Source organism: Echinops telfairi, unplaced genomic scaffold (genome assembly GCF_000313985.2).
Source record: "Echinops telfairi isolate 266 unplaced genomic scaffold, ASM31398v2 ScPeMD7_18;HRSCAF=68, whole genome shotgun sequence".
Taxonomy (NCBI): domain Eukaryota; kingdom Metazoa; phylum Chordata; class Mammalia; order Afrosoricida; family Tenrecidae; genus Echinops; species Echinops telfairi.
The window spans coordinates 67,524,269-67,540,991 of record NW_022103915.1 but is presented as its reverse complement, the minus strand read 5'-3'; the positions used below and the strand labels follow the sequence as shown (position 1 = coordinate 67,540,991).

The 16,723-nt window shown below is 34.2% G+C and overlaps 2 protein-coding genes across 8 annotated transcripts in view; one reads left to right on the top strand and one right to left on the bottom strand.

Annotated features, from left to right (window-relative positions):
- The window catches only part of GEMIN2 (gem nuclear organelle associated protein 2), a 25,303-nt gene extending 17,787 nt beyond the window's left edge, over positions 1-7,516 (top strand). For all 3 annotated transcript variants that reach the window (XM_004698548.4, XM_045288194.1, XM_045288193.1), the window contains 3 exons: positions 3,095-3,205; positions 4,977-5,035; positions 5,690-7,516. In XM_004698548.4, the coding sequence (XP_004698605.1) occupies positions 3,095-3,205; positions 4,977-5,035; positions 5,690-5,729 (210 nt within the window). In that variant the 3' untranslated portion in view covers positions 5,730-7,516. The remainder of the gene's footprint in view (positions 1-3,094; positions 3,206-4,976; positions 5,036-5,689) is intronic.
- Positions 7,517-9,912: 2,396 nt separating this feature from the next.
- Positions 9,913-16,723, bottom strand: part of TRAPPC6B (trafficking protein particle complex subunit 6B) — a 15,305-nt gene continuing 8,494 nt past the window's right edge. Inside the window, exons 3-8 of one of the 5 annotated variants that reach the window (XR_006679869.1) lie at positions 16,134-16,251; positions 14,468-14,551; positions 12,104-12,197; positions 11,472-11,482; positions 10,499-10,608; positions 9,913-10,090 (exon numbers count right to left, since the gene is read on the bottom strand). Coding sequence is in view for 4 of the 5 variants with exons in the window: in XM_045287825.1 (XP_045143760.1) it covers positions 10,532-10,608; positions 12,104-12,197; positions 14,468-14,551; positions 16,134-16,251 (373 nt within the window). In the remaining variant the exon portion in view is untranslated. Of the gene's footprint in view, positions 10,091-10,123; positions 10,609-11,393; positions 11,483-12,103; positions 12,198-14,467; positions 14,552-16,133; positions 16,252-16,723 lie in introns of those variants that run through there. The other 4 variants (XM_045287825.1, XM_045287827.1, XM_045287824.1 and 1 more) reach the window with 4 other exon arrangements.

Sequence of the window (16,723 nt, the reverse complement as noted above, 5' to 3'; positions counted from 1 at the left end):
TAGGCTCATAGATCTATTTCCTCGTCCTCATATAAATATATTTGCATATGTACATGTCTTTATCTAGACCTCTATAAATGCCCTTTTCCTCCCAGCTCTTTCCTCTATTTCCCTTGATTCTCCTCCTGTCCCACTGAGTGGGATTTTAAATGCACTTTAAAACATGTTTTCCAATGTAGTTCATATAAGGGTATTAGAAATCACCATAATCCTACCAGGCACTAGGTAAGCAGCCATTACTCTAGGACTTTGTGTGTCATAACTGTTTGAGTCTGCCAACAACCTACGCATCTTGTTTCAATTTAACAGAAAACCTAAGCACTGAGAGATTAACTAACTTGCTCAAGGTCACCCAGCTAATTACTGTGACTCAACCCCAAACAATATACATTTTTTAACAACTGTGGCTACACTGCTAATTGACTTTATCGCTTTACATTTACAGCGTATTTTTAACTTTCAAAATTGAGTTAATTTGATGGATATTATATAAATGAATTACCAGCTTAATCCTTTTATTTTAAGGAATTTTATCTTTTGAAATAAATTTTATTGTCTGAATGAAAAAGATATGAGGATATTTGCAAAAGTCTGTGTCTGAGACCCTGAAACTCCATATCAAGACTGTACTGTGCATTTATTTAACAAATGCTTATTGAACACTTTCTATGTATTAGCAGCTGGTCATTAAACAAAGATTTAATCTTTTCCCTCCATAAGTTTGTAGGTGCCTAAGAACGCATAATTTCCTCAACTACTATTCAGCCATTACTTACACAAATTTGCCCAGACGTGTAATGACCATATCCTTTTATTACTAGGTTTTTATTTTAAATTTTACGTTTTTATTTCAAATCTCTACGATATCTGTAGTTTCAAACAACCTTGGAAACCCACAGGGGCAGTTCTACCCTGACCAGTGGGGTCACTGTGAGTCAGAATTGGCTGCAGGCAGTGAGTTTGGTTTTGAGCTTAATATACTATTTACTTTTTTGTTGTTGTTGTTTTTTACTATTTACTTTTTACAGAGGAAACATTCTTACCTTTTAAATCGCTGTTTCTGATTTTATCAGTGTTTTTACATAGCTATATTAAATACATACATTTTATTTTAGTTAACTTTTCAAAATGTATATATAATTTTATGTAATAATATAATTCACATAATTTCTCCTGTCTTAATGTATGTTAGTTTACTTTTGATGCTTTCATTATTGACCTTCCTTAAGTTATGCTATCTTGACTAAGTTATGCACATTCTCACTTTTTAAAAATTTTTCTCAATATTTCTGGATTTTAAAAAATTAAATGAAGAACTACCATGTGATGTGGCAGTTCTGCCCTTATATGGCTTAGTGTCTTCACAAAATAAGTACACCCAAGATGGTTATATATGTTGCCACATGTATACCAATATTTGTTGCAACACTACTCACAATAGTCAAAAGGTAGGATATTACTAGATTAGAATTATTAGGTTAAGGCTTTATTAAACTTTTACATTTTGCCAAATTGCTCTCCAGAAGAAATGAACCAGTTTATATTGCCAGCAGTTATGGATAATTAAATTCATTTCTCAATAAAACCAAACTCTGCCATTGAGTAGATTGCAAATCATAACCCCTATATCACAGAGTAAAACTGCCCGTGTGGATTTCCAAGGCTGTAAATCTTTCTACAAGAGTAGAAAGCCTCAACTTTTCCCCACTGAATGGCCAACACATAACCCACATCCCTATGAAATTGTCATGTTTGTAGGTTAAAAATGTTTATCAGCCAAAGAAATACATTTTAAAATGTATCTCAGCAAATGTAGGTTTCCTGTAGTTCTACGTAACATTGTTTTACAATTTTTGATAATTTTCAAATTATACTTCAAAATGAATGTAACTTTTATTGTTTTCAGTACTAATAAAACAGTATCTTTTCCATATATTGGTATATTAACTATACCTTAAATACATGCCTTTGTTCCTATTGTAAGGAACAATTTATTGGAATCTAGATATTGAATTACAATTTAATATCTTTTGGGTGTCTGATAGTGAAATCTTAGGTATTCAACAATAGGATCTTGGTGAAGTAAATTCTGGTCTATCCACGGTTAAACATCCTTTCATTTAAAAATTATGTCTCTTTTCATTCTATAAATATGTTAATTATGTCTCCCTATCACATTCCAGGAGTAGGCTAAGTTTGGAAGATATATAGCTATCATTAGAATCTCACAGAGTTTAGGAGGAAAAAGAACAAGGCAGCAGTGATGGGAAAGTATGAGGAATATATAGTGCAATGTTGAGAATAGTTCAGAACAGTCTCCTGTTAATCTCATTTAACAACATGAGAAAATGCTCGTTGCATGATTTGTACACTTAAAAGATGGCTACAAAATAGTTTCATACTAAAGAAATTTTATTGAAAAAATGTGCATAAGAAAAATGTTAGATTTGAGAAACAATGTACAAATGCGCTTTACACAATTGATGTGTGTATGGATTGGGATAACAGTTGTATGAGCCCCAAATAAAATGTAAAAAAAAAAGAAAAATGTTAGAAATTTTATCTGCGTGGTGGGATTATAGGTTTGTTTCCTTTTGCTATTTGTATTCAGTTTTTCTACATTGTCATTAAAGAGAAAACTGCTTTTAAAAAAAACTGCATTAAAAAACTGCTTTTAAATTCATTCAGCCATGGTTCTTCCAAAATTATGTCCTTAGAAGATTAAGAAAAAACATTTTTGCAAGGCTTTACCGGTATATTTTAATGTACTTTTCTATCTAGGAGTTAGAGTTCATGTCTGCTTACTACATTAATAAATACATGAGGTTTTTTGTTTTATTTTTTATTGTGTTTCCTGCGCTTTGGTATTTATTTATTTTCATTTATTATTTATTGGGAGTTAATACTTACATTTTAAGGACTATTTTGAAGTATCCCGTGCCCTAGTTATAAGACCAAAGGATAAAACGTGACTACACAGATGACTGATTCTTAATCTATCTCTATCAAAGCATAACACAGTTAAATGGTCTGTGATTTTACTCATAAGTTTATTGTCCAGTGTGCCTACTTATTGCTTTTTTACTCTTTTTAGGGACGATGGCTTTATGCTCTATTGGCTTGTCTTGAAAAGCCGTTATTACCTGAGGCTCACTCACTGATCCGGCAGCTTGCAAGAAGGTGCTCTGAAGTTAGGCTTTTAGTGGTAAGTTGCAACTTTCTATTTCAACTTGAAAGCACCCAGTGATTTATATAGTAATTAAAAAGGGTTGAGGGAGGGAGAGTTCAAGAATATACTAAAGCATGAAATATTTTTATTCATTTGGGTTAAATTTGGCCACATTACCAAACCCCACTGCTGTTGAGTCAATTTTGACTCATAGAAACCCTGTAAGACGGAATAGAGCTGCTCTTTAGGGTTTCTGAGGCTGTGCATCTGTACAGAAGCAGACCTTAAATATATAAAAAGACAAATCGTCTCTCAAACGAAGTCTGAAGGGCATGTAGATTAAGGTGACAGTGACTCCAGCTTGGAGCTGTGCTGCACATGGTTTCAAACCCAACTCATGATGCAAGGTGGCTGCTGGCGCTTCAGTCACTGTGTCTCATCATAAGTATTTGGAAAGATGAACGCCGTACCTTTAAACAACTTCCCCAGACGCCACAGGCATACCTGCCTGTATAGTTCATTGGCCAGAATTTATTCACATGGCCATGAAGGACTATGGGAAATGTATACTTTAAGCTAGGAACAATATGGCAGCTCCATGGAAGATGAGGCCTTTCCTCCCATCAAGGCCTGAAAACCACAGGAGCAGAGCTATTCTTCCCTATAAAGTGACTATGAGTCAGAATTGACTCGATGACGGGATTTTGTTTTGGGGTTTTGTTGGGTTTTTTGTTTTACCCAGTTTTGTTCCCTGTAATGCTTAGCATATAGAATGATTGAACATATTAAAAACATAGAATTAATTTCAAGTTTGAGTTAATATGTATATGATTAACATCAACAGGACATTGTGACTATTCCTTGAAATGTATAACAATAATTTTAATACTCTAACACTGCCTTCCATATGTCCTCTTATTTTGGCTAAAATTTAAAATAAACTTTTAAGAACTTACAGTTCAAAACCTACCTGTATCAAAATTGAAAGCTCAGCTCTAGAATATATTTTGCTATGCCTGATGGCTGGAAGCCAAAATGTACCTCCTGCTCAATTTTAAGTGTCTGAAAATATATTTTTTTAATTTAATCTTTTTCATTATTGTTCATGGAGAACATTTGGTTGCTCCGTTAATAGGAACCAGAAAAAAATGTTGTTTCCCTTCTTGGAGCCCCTAGTTCTTAATTCTTTTCTCTGTTAAGAATCTTTCTTTAAAGGATGAGCTCAGAAGTTTCTGTAGAGGTTTATTAGCTCTATACTTTCCTCTATTTGCAGGCTTCCTATTTCCATGTGGTGGGATCCCATAGTGGTTACACTTTAGACTACTAACACAAAGGTCAGCAGTTTGAAACCACCAGCCACTCCAAGGGAGAAAGTCAAGACTTTACTCCCATAAAGAGTTATAATCTCTGAAACCCACAGGGGCAGTTCTGCCCCGCCTTATACAGCTGTTATGAGTTGCAATCAAGTAGGTGGCTATGAGTTTTGGTTTATTTCCATGTGAAAGAAGCCCTAGTAGCACAGTGTGTTAAGCATCAGGCAGTTTGAATCCACCAGCTGCTCCTAGGGAGAAAGGTAAGTTTCTGCTCCTTCAAAGACAGCCTCAGAAATCCACTGGTGTCTGTTCTACTCTGTCCTGTTGGGTAACAATGAGCCAGCATTGACTTGATGGCAGTGATATTTCAGTTTATTTCCTTGTGATGATTACTGTCATAAAATCACCATGCTTTTGTATCTTTAAAGGGAAATGTTTTTCATGAATATTTGGAGGGGAAATTACCTTTCCATTTTTGTTAATTTTTTTTTTAGGACAATAAAGATGATGAGAGAGTTCCAGCTTTGAATTTATTAATCTGCTTGGTTAGCAGGTATAGTTAACTCCTTTTCTTGGCCTCTTGTTTTCTAATAGTATTGTCAGTGGGGGATGGGTTCTTTTGTTTCCATTTAATAGTTGAGGAAAATAGTGTTTAAGAAAACAATGTTATTTATATCATAATTTATTTAATCCTTCCCATTTTTTCTCATTTTTCTTGGCAAATAATACTATAATGAAGATCCATATACAAACATCCCTGTTTCTAAGAGTTAGATATACTCAAAGGGAATGCATTTTTAAACCTGAGGCCCTCAACAATTTACCTTCCAGAAAGTTCTTTCAGCACTTGACATTTTGCTCTATTGATTAGTGTTTTTATCACATGCCTTTCCATAGCTTTATGATATTCTTAAATATTGGGGAGATAAAGTAATCCTGGTCCTTTCCCCATTCCCACATGCACACTGACCTCGAGTTTCTTCGTCTACAGTAACAATATTGATGATGATTGTTAACACACCTTTCATAATAGGGACTCATTCGATCCTCACAAGGGCATTATCAATTTACACATGATGAGAATATCATAGCAAGAGTTTAGTAACTCCTACAGTCTCAAAGCTAGTAAATGGCAGAGCAATCATCTGTCACTAGTAGCACTTCAATTTACTATCGTAATGCATACATAACATTCTTTTTTTGATAGGTATTTTGACCAACGTGACTTAGCAGATGAGCCATCTTGATGTTGCTGACCTCGCAGAGAGAAAAGATACCTGTGGTAGAGGCAGCCTAATGCTGCGGACGCAGTGCCGAGGAAGTGCAGACTGCTTCACAATACTACACGAAGTGCCCTTAACCTCCGCAACAGAGGTTGCTACTCAGAAAATGAGTTGTACTGTTTTCAATGTGTGAAACATCTTGGAAAATCGCACCATTGATGATTACCTGTATGAACAGTTCTTAGCAGTCACGCGCTTTTGAAACAAATTGAGTGCCATTTATTGCTGAAACAGCCTGTATAGCAACTGTATCATGAAATTTTACAGTAAGTCCTTGTACATATTGAATTTTATTGAAAATGTTTGGGCTACTTAAAATATTCTTGACTTTTGAACAAAACAAAGTTAATTGATAAATATCCTTGGTACTAGAATTAAAATAATCTAGATTAAATGGCAAGAGTTTATAGTCTAAAATCAACAAAATTAGCCCACATTTTTTCCTTTAAATATACTTTTAATTTTTAAATTCTTATTGCACAAACAAAAATTTTTCTTAACAAAGCATATTCAATATTGTTACCATTTTAGGTCAACTATTTTGAATTTTCTAGTCTAGTGAATCTTTGTTCCCATTACAGATTTTTTTTTTAATTAGGTTAAAATGTTTTCTACTTTAAGTAACATAATTCAAATAGCCATGGATATTCAAATTTGCTTTTTTCTTATAAAAACAGAACCTTTCCCCCAAATCCTCAGCAGGCTTATGTTTATCCATTGGCCCCAGTTTATAACATGATCACCTCTTGCTCCAAAAGTAATAAAATGAAGGTATAAACCTTTCCTGTATCTCAAATAGGAGGTGAAGAAAAAAAGGTTAGTGTGAATGAACTAAATCAGGCAACCAGTTACTTTGCCTTAACCTATAATTGTCAAAGTAATTTTGTATTTGTTAGACCTTCATTAAACTCAATAGTAAAAGGTAACCTAATAGTCCAAGGTTTTTTTATTATAATTTACTTAAACATGTCACCATTGAATATCTACTTTGTTTTTTCCTATTAATCTAAATTAGAAAATGCTACCATAAATATCCTGAGGTATGCCACTTTGTTGTTTTTCAGAATTTGATCAGAAGTTTCCAAGAGTACAATTACAAATTTTAAGAGCCTGTCAGTTGAGACTGCGTTTGAAAACTTGGGCTAACTGCAGTTAATTAACTTTATACATTTTTTTTTAATATGCTTTAAGTAGTTCAGGGCCGATGCAGCAGCTCCCTAATGTCTTAAATATGTCAGACTATATTCAGATTTCACTTTCATTATCCTACTATATAGATTTTATCTTTCATGGTTGCTTTATCTCTTGCCTTACATTTCTACATTACAGGGAGGAAAAAAGAAGATACCACTCCATTTTGTTGCCTACATCAGGGGAGCAAAGTTTTACAAAAAGTCCTCAATTCATATCTCATTTGCCAGAATTATGACCATGACTAGACCTAATGGTAATGATGAAAAACATATTTTAGCCAGTCACATCGTCAATCCTGACAAAAGTAAGATTCTGTGAGATGAGGGTGAAAGTGGACATTGGATAGGCAGCCAGTAGTGTCTACCACAAAGGATTTAAATACCCAGTCCACACAACTAGCTATGTTAGAGAGCCTCACATTTTCTGCTGGTAAGTGATGTTCCCATTTGAAGGGGCTTCTAAGAAAAATGTAATTACCTTTTAATTCTTTATCCATGAATTTTTTGAAGCCCCCACTATTGTGGGCAGGGGTGGAGTTAATAAAAGTATGTCAATAATTGTTTTAATTTACATTTCTTCCATGATAGTGGCTGAGTATATGTTTTGCACAGTGCTCACACAGAAGAATAAAATTTCAGAGAACACTTCCGTTTAGAAGAAAGCTGGATGAAAACAGTTTAATAATGACTCAACCTGGTATTAATACTCCTGATATTTTTCATAAGTATTGAAAGAAATAAGAGATTATAAACCGGTGGTGTAATGATGTATGCAGACTATCAGTATAGCCTTATAAAGTTTATCAAAACTTTCACAATTAAAGTTGTTGTTTTATTTTAAAACTAGAATTTTAAGAGATTATTTTTAAAAAGACTAGACTGAATTAGATTAAAATTATAGTTCAATCAATTTTAAGATTATATGATCTTAATCAGAAGCATTTTTAGAAAGGCAAAAAATGTTTACAAAATTATTCCAAAAGATCATGTTAATCTATGTCCATGCTGAGATTGCATTTTGTTAAACATGTTACCAGATCCCCACCTCACTTCTAAGAAATGTTTCCCAAAACATGTGCCTTAGTACTGATTCTAGTGTATGTCAGTGGCCTGGTGTTTCCTCAGAAAATGGTACCATGATCAAAAAGCAGGTTAAAGTTAAGCAGTTGATGCTGGATTTTTCAGAAAAGTGCAGCATGCTATTAGTACTCATTAAGAATCTTCAGGTGTATATGTACATAGAACTAGTTTTCAGAGAATGCAGTAGTTCTACAGTTTCTTCATTAACACTGACTGTCCCGAATGGTGTTGGCAAATACTTAAAAGTACCATGAAACTGCCAGAAGAACAAACAAAACTGTCTTTGGAAGAAGTACAGCCAAATGTTCCTTAGAAGCACGGATAGTGTGTATCAGGCATCAAAGAACAAAAAAATAATAGTGATTGAGGGGGAGAGTGGAGTGGGGACCCAAGACCCATCTGTAGGCAACAGGACATCCCCTTACAGAAGGGTCGCAGGGAGATGAGCCAGTCAGGGTACAGGGTAGCAATGATGAAACACAACTTTCCTCTAGTTCCTAAATGCTTCCTTCCCCCTGCCCCCCATCATGATCCCAATTTTACCTTACAAATCCGATAGAGGATGTACACTGGTACAGATAGGAACTGGAAACACACGGAATCCAGGACAGATGATCCCTTCAGGACCAGTGCTGAGTGGTGATACTGGGAAGCTGGGTTGGAAAGGGAGCACCAATTACAAGGGTCTACATATAACCTCCTCCCAGGGTGCTGGACAACAGGAAAGTGGGTGAAAGGAGACAACGGACAGTGTAGATACGACAAAATAATAACTTGTAAATTATCAAGAGCTCATGAAGGAGGAAGGGAGAGGGGGAAATGAGCTGCTACCAAGGGTTCAAGCAGAAAGCAAATGTTTTGAGGATGATGGCAATAAATGTGCTTGACACAATGTGTATGTATGGATTGTGATAAGAGTTGTACAAGCCCCCCATTAAAGCACAGATGGTGAGCCTTCGTCTCACTTTAGAGATGTCAGGATAGAGTAGTCCTTGAAGAAAGAGATGCCTGGTAGAAAAGATCGTTCATAAGAGTAAGATACTCGATAAGGCAGAAGTGACTAAATGGCATTGTTTGTGTTTATATAGATCTTCAAGACTTTGTAAATCTATACAGGAGCAGACCACATTATCTTTCTCTCACAAACAGTTGGTGGATTTGAACTCCTAGCAGCCCAGTGGCATTCTAGAAACTCATCGAGTCAGTTCAGACTCAGCATCCCTATAGGATAGGATAGACCTCCCCTGTAGATTTCTAAGACTAACTCTTTTGGAAGTAGAAAGCCTCCTCTTTCTCGGGGAGTGGCTGGTGGTTTTGAACTGCTGACCTTGAGGTTAGCCTAATACATAACCAGTACACCACCAGGGCTCCTTATTTATGGCATTAGGCCTACTTTATCTATTTGAATTAAACTGACATAATATTGCACCTTTCTATAAAAAAATGTTTAGTTTTTATTTCATGCTTTTTAATATCTTTTATTCAATTTATTACAGTGAGTTGCCCTTCCTAATCGCTTTGTGGTACAGAACCTAGCGAAAAAGAACCTAGCGAAAAAGTTTAGTGTGCCATTGCTCCTTACTGCCTGTTTCCATGTGTCAAGTAAATTTAAGCATGAGTAAAATTAAATGGGAAACAGTACAGCTTTAATCATCAATGTGCAGATCACAGTTCAGATCCTATCACAGTTCCCAAAACAGCTGAATTCATGATACCTGCTTAGGTCAGATCACATAAGTAAGGTCTTTTGCTCCCTCCCTTTCTCTTCCTATTTTACTTTCTCATTCAAAGTATGAGAATATTAGAAGTTTAGGCTAATCTGAATGATGTACATCAGTATTAAGAGGATAAAGAATCAGACCAACACCAAAGAGTAAGTTTGCCTGGAGCATTTTATATCACTGAATTGATGAGGATTGAACAGACTTAGGGTTTTTTGAAGTGGCTAAACTGCCTTGTGGGAGAAGAAAGTTGAAAAGGAGATGTGCAGGCTTCTTTCCCCAAGAAAGAAATACCCTGGTCTTCACACCACAAAGGCAGCATAGACAGGTCCTGGAAATGGAAGAAAGCACCACATGAGCCCAATGAAGGTTCGTTTTTCTAAATGCTAAATACCTTTATTTCTTGTTCGAAATTTTATTTTTGTTGAGAATATACACAGCAAAACATACATCAATTCAAAAGTTTCTACATAGACAGTTTTTTTAACTCGACAATTTGATGACATTAGTGATATTCAAATTGTGTTGAGAATATACACAGCAAAGCATACCAATTCCGTTTCTACAAGTGAAATTTGGTGACACTGATTACATACAAGTTGTACAACCATTCTCACCCTCCTTTGCTGAGTTATTACTCCATACTTAATACCTCATTGGCTCCCTTAGTTTCCTATCGAATCTTTTATATTACTATTGTCACTGGAGTTCCTGAGAGAGAAAAGTGTTCAAGGCTGACCTTTTTGACTTGTTAAGCTGTTGTTTTATGACGTCAAAGGATGAGTCCTGTTTGAGTGGCTTCTATCTCGGGGATGAGGGAAGAAGGAAATAAGGATGGCAGAACTTTTGCTAGTATTCCCATGCATAGGGTGGAGAAGAATAAAAATTCTTTGTAAACACAGTTACATTACATTTAAACTTCATTTAACTAGGAGTATTTTAATGGCATTGTCAAAGAATGAGTTGTTAAAAGTGAAAGTTAGGTTTTAAACAATTTAGGTACCTTAGATATGCATTATGAAACTATACATGACATTTTTATACAGTTATACATTTTTTCTTTTAAGAGAAATAAATAAATTTTAACTTAGTGTATTTTTGCTTTTTTTAATAACAAGTTCCAACTATAGCACAGCAGTTCTTAACCTATTGGTCGCGACCCCGTTGGGGGTCAATTGACCCTTTCACAGGGGTCGCCCAATTTATAACAGTAGCAAAATTACAGTTATGAAGTAGCAATGAAGATAATTTTATGGTTGGGGGTCACCACAACATGAACTGTATTAAAGGGTCGCGGCATTAGGAAGGTTGAGAACCACTGCTTTAGCACATGTTAATTCTTACACAATTTGGACTGGTGGATACTTGTAATTTGAACACTCAGTTTTGCTTTCTCTGAGGTTAAAGGTCCTGTATTATAAACAAATATGTCTAAAATAAAGGTCCTATATCTCGGTTTTTGGTTACTTAAAGTTAGGCTTTCATTTTGAGTTGTATCAAACTGAACATTGTGGGGTAATAACTTTGTATTAAAACAATCTACTGCTTAACAGTGCATTCATCATATATGTTAGCAATTAACCTTACATTAAGAAACACTCCCAAAGATATAATTAAATCACTGCTACTTGAAATGCTTTCATGAATAATTTATTTCTTTATACTGTTGAAGTCTTGAATTTCATTATATCCTACAGCTTCTGTATCATCACCTGAAATTTGCCTAAAAAGAAAACATGAAAAACCTCTTTTTTACTTTACTTACAAATGAAACAAGCCTAAAGATCAACTTTCTATTGTACTTAAAAAGTAGTTTCAGTCAAGCAACATACTAAATCAAACAACTTTCCACACTTCCCAATAGATTCAGTTCCATTTTAAAGAGATGATTAGCTGATTTGTGAGTAGATGCCTTGTTTCTCTGTGATTCCTACTGTTTATTCAATTGCCAATTATCACTATGAGTGGAAAGGTAATATAGCCAGTGAAAAGATCTGGCTTAAACTAGCTTGATGTAATAGATCTAGAAAGCTGTTTTAAAAGCATAAACTTATTTTCAATACTATAGAGAAATTTACACTTAAAAATTTTTTTCCCTTAAAAATTAAGAACTTAAGAATCATCTCTTGTCCAATATAATTGGATTTCTTTAGGTTTTCTAAACAATTGCTTATTTTAATTCAGAAATCACTGAGTATGTATGAGTATGCTACATTAAATGTTATACTAAAAGTTAAAATAATAACATTGCATGAAAATGTTAGCAATTCCTCTATCAAAAAACAAACCAAAAATCTGAAAAATGTTATTAAAAACATTTACAAGAAATTTGAATTCAACTTACAGGCAGGCATTGAAGACACCTCTGCTGTTACAATACTTTTTATTCCCAAATTTGATAAGCCACCTCTGATTAAGCCACATGTAAATGCTAAATACTAAAAAGAAAAAAAAATTACTAAAATAGTAAAACTATTGATAAATAGGACATTTATGTAAGTCATGCTATCAATGAATCATTGCTGAATGTTTAAATATTGGGTTATGGGGGAAATGTCCAAATTGCTGAGAGATTTGGTGGGATTCATGGGTGATTTTTCCAATCATCCAATTTCAAAACATCTTTCCCAACTTCTTGGCAACTAAAACATATCTACATTACTTAAGCTCAGCTAGCTGGGGAATGCTACTGGTATCTAGTCGGTGATGCTAAACATCCTATAATGCCCAAACAGTCCCCCACAACAAATAATCTAATTCAATATATCAATAGTGCAGAAGTTCAGAAACCTTGTCCCACAGAAATTAAGAATGGGAACAGGACTCAGTTAAGACAAAGCCAGGGCAAAAATAGAGGTTGCTGAAATAAATCCAAGGATTTTTTGATACCCACATTTTTGTATTATGTGATGGTAACACAATATACCCATAAATAAAATAGTTGCTATTTAATATATACATAAGTAATTAGATCTATGGCCATGACATTTCTAGCTGAAAAAAACCCTTAAAGATTACCTATCCAAGCCTACTTTAACCATAGAGTAACAAGTCTACGAAAGTCAAAATCACTATATGGAGATGATTGTGAGAAGGGCATAAAGCTTTCATCAAACTCTCAAAGTACTAATCTCATCCGGAGTGCTGGTGGCGTAGCGGGGCTACAACTTGAGCCACAAACAAACCAAACCACCAGCTATTCTGTAGGAGAAAGGTGAAGCGCTTTTGGTTTGGGTTTGTTAGTTTGTTTTGGGGGGTGGTATGTGAAAAGTATCTATGTTAAGCATTTTCCAGACATTTAAACCTCAAGATAATGTTATGATCATTTTTTTAATGAGAACATGCAAGTCCACGAGGGGCTATATAACTTAATGCACAAATCTGTTGTCAGCGTTCTTCAATAAATATGATTACTTAATATGATTTCTTACGTTTCTACACAGATTAAAAAATCCAGAAACACAAATACATGTAATATAAACTTTGTATTAGAAACAAATGCTAGCTATAAATTTGTAACATACAAGAGAATACTTTTGTAAACCTAACATCAGTTTTATTTTCATTGGGGGCTCTTACATCTCTTATCACAATCCATACATTCCTCCAGTGTGTCAAGCACATTTGCACATGTGCCGCCATCATCATTTTCAAAGCATTCTCTTCCCACTTTCTCCCTGATATCAGCTCCCCATTTCTTCTCCCTCCCTCCCCTACCCACCCTCCCTCACGAACCCCTGATAAGTTATAGATTGATTTTTCCTTATCTTAAATCATCCTCTGTCACCCCTCACCCACTTTTCCATTATTCGTCCCCCGGGAGGAAGTCTAGGTTGATCCTTGTGATCTATTCCCCCTATCTCCCCCCACCCTCCCCTAATCCTCCTGTATCTCTACTTGTGTTACATCTTGTTGGCCTAACATCAGTTTTATAAGCTTTAATATCTCCAAATCTATGCTATATTTAAGAATCTACCAATTGTTTCTTTAACTGGTAATCATAAACCCACTCACTACAGTTTATTATGTTATTTTAAAATGATGGACATATATTCTATTTTATAGAAAACCATTTAAGCCTAAAAGAACTTTAAAATCTATTTTTAATTCAAGAAACTACTATAATTGATATTGTACTTTACCCTGTAGCTCTGTTTTTTCCTTAATAATAGAAAACCTCCATCTTTTTTTAAAACCATTTTATTGGCATTTCATCCACATGCCATAAAACTCAATAAATCCTATCATATCAAGAATTGTACGATTACCACAATCAATTTTAGAACATTTTCTTCTTTGTACTCATTATTGTGTAATTAATTTTTTAAATTGTGACAAAAATATACATAACATTCTCCAATTCAAAATTCTATATGTATAATTCTGTGCCATTGATTATTATACTCATGTTGTACAACCATTATTGATAGCCTTTTCCAAATTATTTCACCACCATTAACAAATTATTCACCACCATTAACACAAATTCAAGGCCCCCTAACCAAAAACTCTTCTTCATTCATCCATGGTATCCATTGGTCAAGTTTGGTTTCTTCTTATTTCTTTTCTTTAGCAATTTTCTTGATACAATATTGAAATATCATACACTTCCAATATTAAATTACTTTTTAAAAAGAGTTGTATATACATCATCACAATCAGTTCTAGTGCTCCGACTAAAACCCCCATCTTCTATTTCATTAAGTACCTTTGATGCGTGTTCTAAGTACTGTTTTCCTGCAGACATCTGTGTAAGCAGGCGAAATTTGTTGTCTTGAAGTACATAGATCCCCTATTCCAAAATAGAAGACATTCAAAGTTTACATGGGTTTATAGAATTAAAAATTATCTCTTTTAGATCTTTTTAGTTATTAAACTTCCTCTTTCCATAGTCAAATTTTTCTTTAAAGAATTTTGCAATGTTTAAGTTTAAGAAATGTGAGTTCACAATTTCATAGCACTAATTATTTTTTAATGCTTTTAGACACTGAAAATACAGATGTATGAAACATACTATCTAGCTTTTAAAACCTCAGCCCACAGAAGTCTTAGTGGCTTAGTGGTTGGTCACTCAGCTGCTAAAGGTCTGTGGCTCATGATTACCAGTCACTGATGATCTGTTCCCACAAAGATCATCTAGAAAATTCTACCAGAGCAGTTCTACTCTACCCTATAGGAATGACCATGAGGGCATAGAAATATATTAGTAATGCATGGCTAGCTCAAATGAATACCAAAACTAAACTCATTACCATTGAGTCATGGCTGATTCACAGGACCCCGTGTGGGTTTCCAAAACTGCAACTGTTTATGGGAGTAGAAAGCGCAGTCTGTCTCCCAAGGAGTTGCTGGTGGTTTCAAACATCAACCATGTGGATCGTAGCCCAAAGCGTAACCACTACAGTACTAGTGCTCCTTTTTGAATAGTTATGTATTATTAAATCATATATAATAATCAGTCAATAAGCAGAGCAGAGTCACCTTTTCCCATTAGCATTTCAAATCAGAGCTAAGGTTGGTATTGTTATATGAAAACAATAAATCCTATGGGTAGGTACTTGGTGGTGGCCCTTGAGTCAATTTCAATTCATGGCAACCTCATATGTAAAGAGTAGACATTCCCAATAGGGTTTTCAAGGTAGTGACCTTTTAGAAGCAGGTAGTTAGGTATGCCTTCTGAGATACCACTGGATAGGTTCAAACCACCAACCTTTGGCCTAGTAGTTAAGTGCTTAACCATTTGCACCACTGAGGAGCTCCTGGGTAGCTACCAGGTACATTATTATTTTTAATTTAACCAGAATGCCAAATCCATGCTAAATATAGGTTTTATAAAATAAAGATGAATATTTTAAATGTATAGTTTCCTATGCAATCTGTTAATTTCTACAGTAACAATGTAAGAGTAGAAAATTCTATAATGAGAACTAAACAATGCAAGTTATTTAAGAGTTAAATATGAGGGAAAGTCAAAATGTATTGCTACTATCCCAAGATTTTTTTTTTTTTTTGGATAGATTTTTTTTTTTAATCTTGAATGAGACAGGACAATCACAGGGGCTCATTTTTTTTTTAAAAAAAATTATGTTTGTGGTTCTATTATTATTACCACTACCTGGTAAGGAACCAGATCTAAAATCTTTATCATTCTATTATTTGCTACTTTTAAAACAATAATTTAATTGGGGGAAAGGAACAATTATCAATGCTGGTAGTTAGTCTCTTTTCACTGACTGTACCCTATTAGAGAAACCTAAAACTAATGGCTAATTAACAACTTACAATGTCAGAGAAACACTTAAATAAGTCGCTAAAGTAGATATTTATATAGAATTACAAAGACTTATGCAGTAGACTTTAATTTATCTAAATACCTGATGATTTGTCCTTAGATTGTCGATTTGTTTCTTGAATACTGTAGTCCAAAAATCTTTACAAATAAATTTCATGATATCTAACTCATCCTTGAACCTTGCAGTATCTTTTGTAAACCTAAAAAGAACTAGAATATAGTTTTTCTCCAAACAAAGCTAAAAGGAAAAATCATTAACATCCAAATGCATATTTACTGACAACCATAAAATGATAATTACTAAGTAAAATTGATCTCATCCCAGTGGATTCACAATCCATCATATAATTGTGAGGCCTAAAATTAGTGTAATGGGATAGCTGCAATTTTATTCTACATTCACTGTAGCATGAAGAAAAAAACCTGAGCACAATCAGAGCATTGTTACATAGTATATAATCAGTTAAACTACTCAGATAGTGGGAAATGAATACTAAAGAATAAATCTATAAGTTGGAAGATTATCACACAGAAATGTATGTTAAGGCATTTCCATCCTTCTGTTTTAAACAAAATTTCCTTCACATTAAAGAACCTCCCAAATATAAAGTAAGAACAACATGACATAAAATATTTCTTTGAATTGACTGAAGTTTTTTTTTTTTTTTTTTT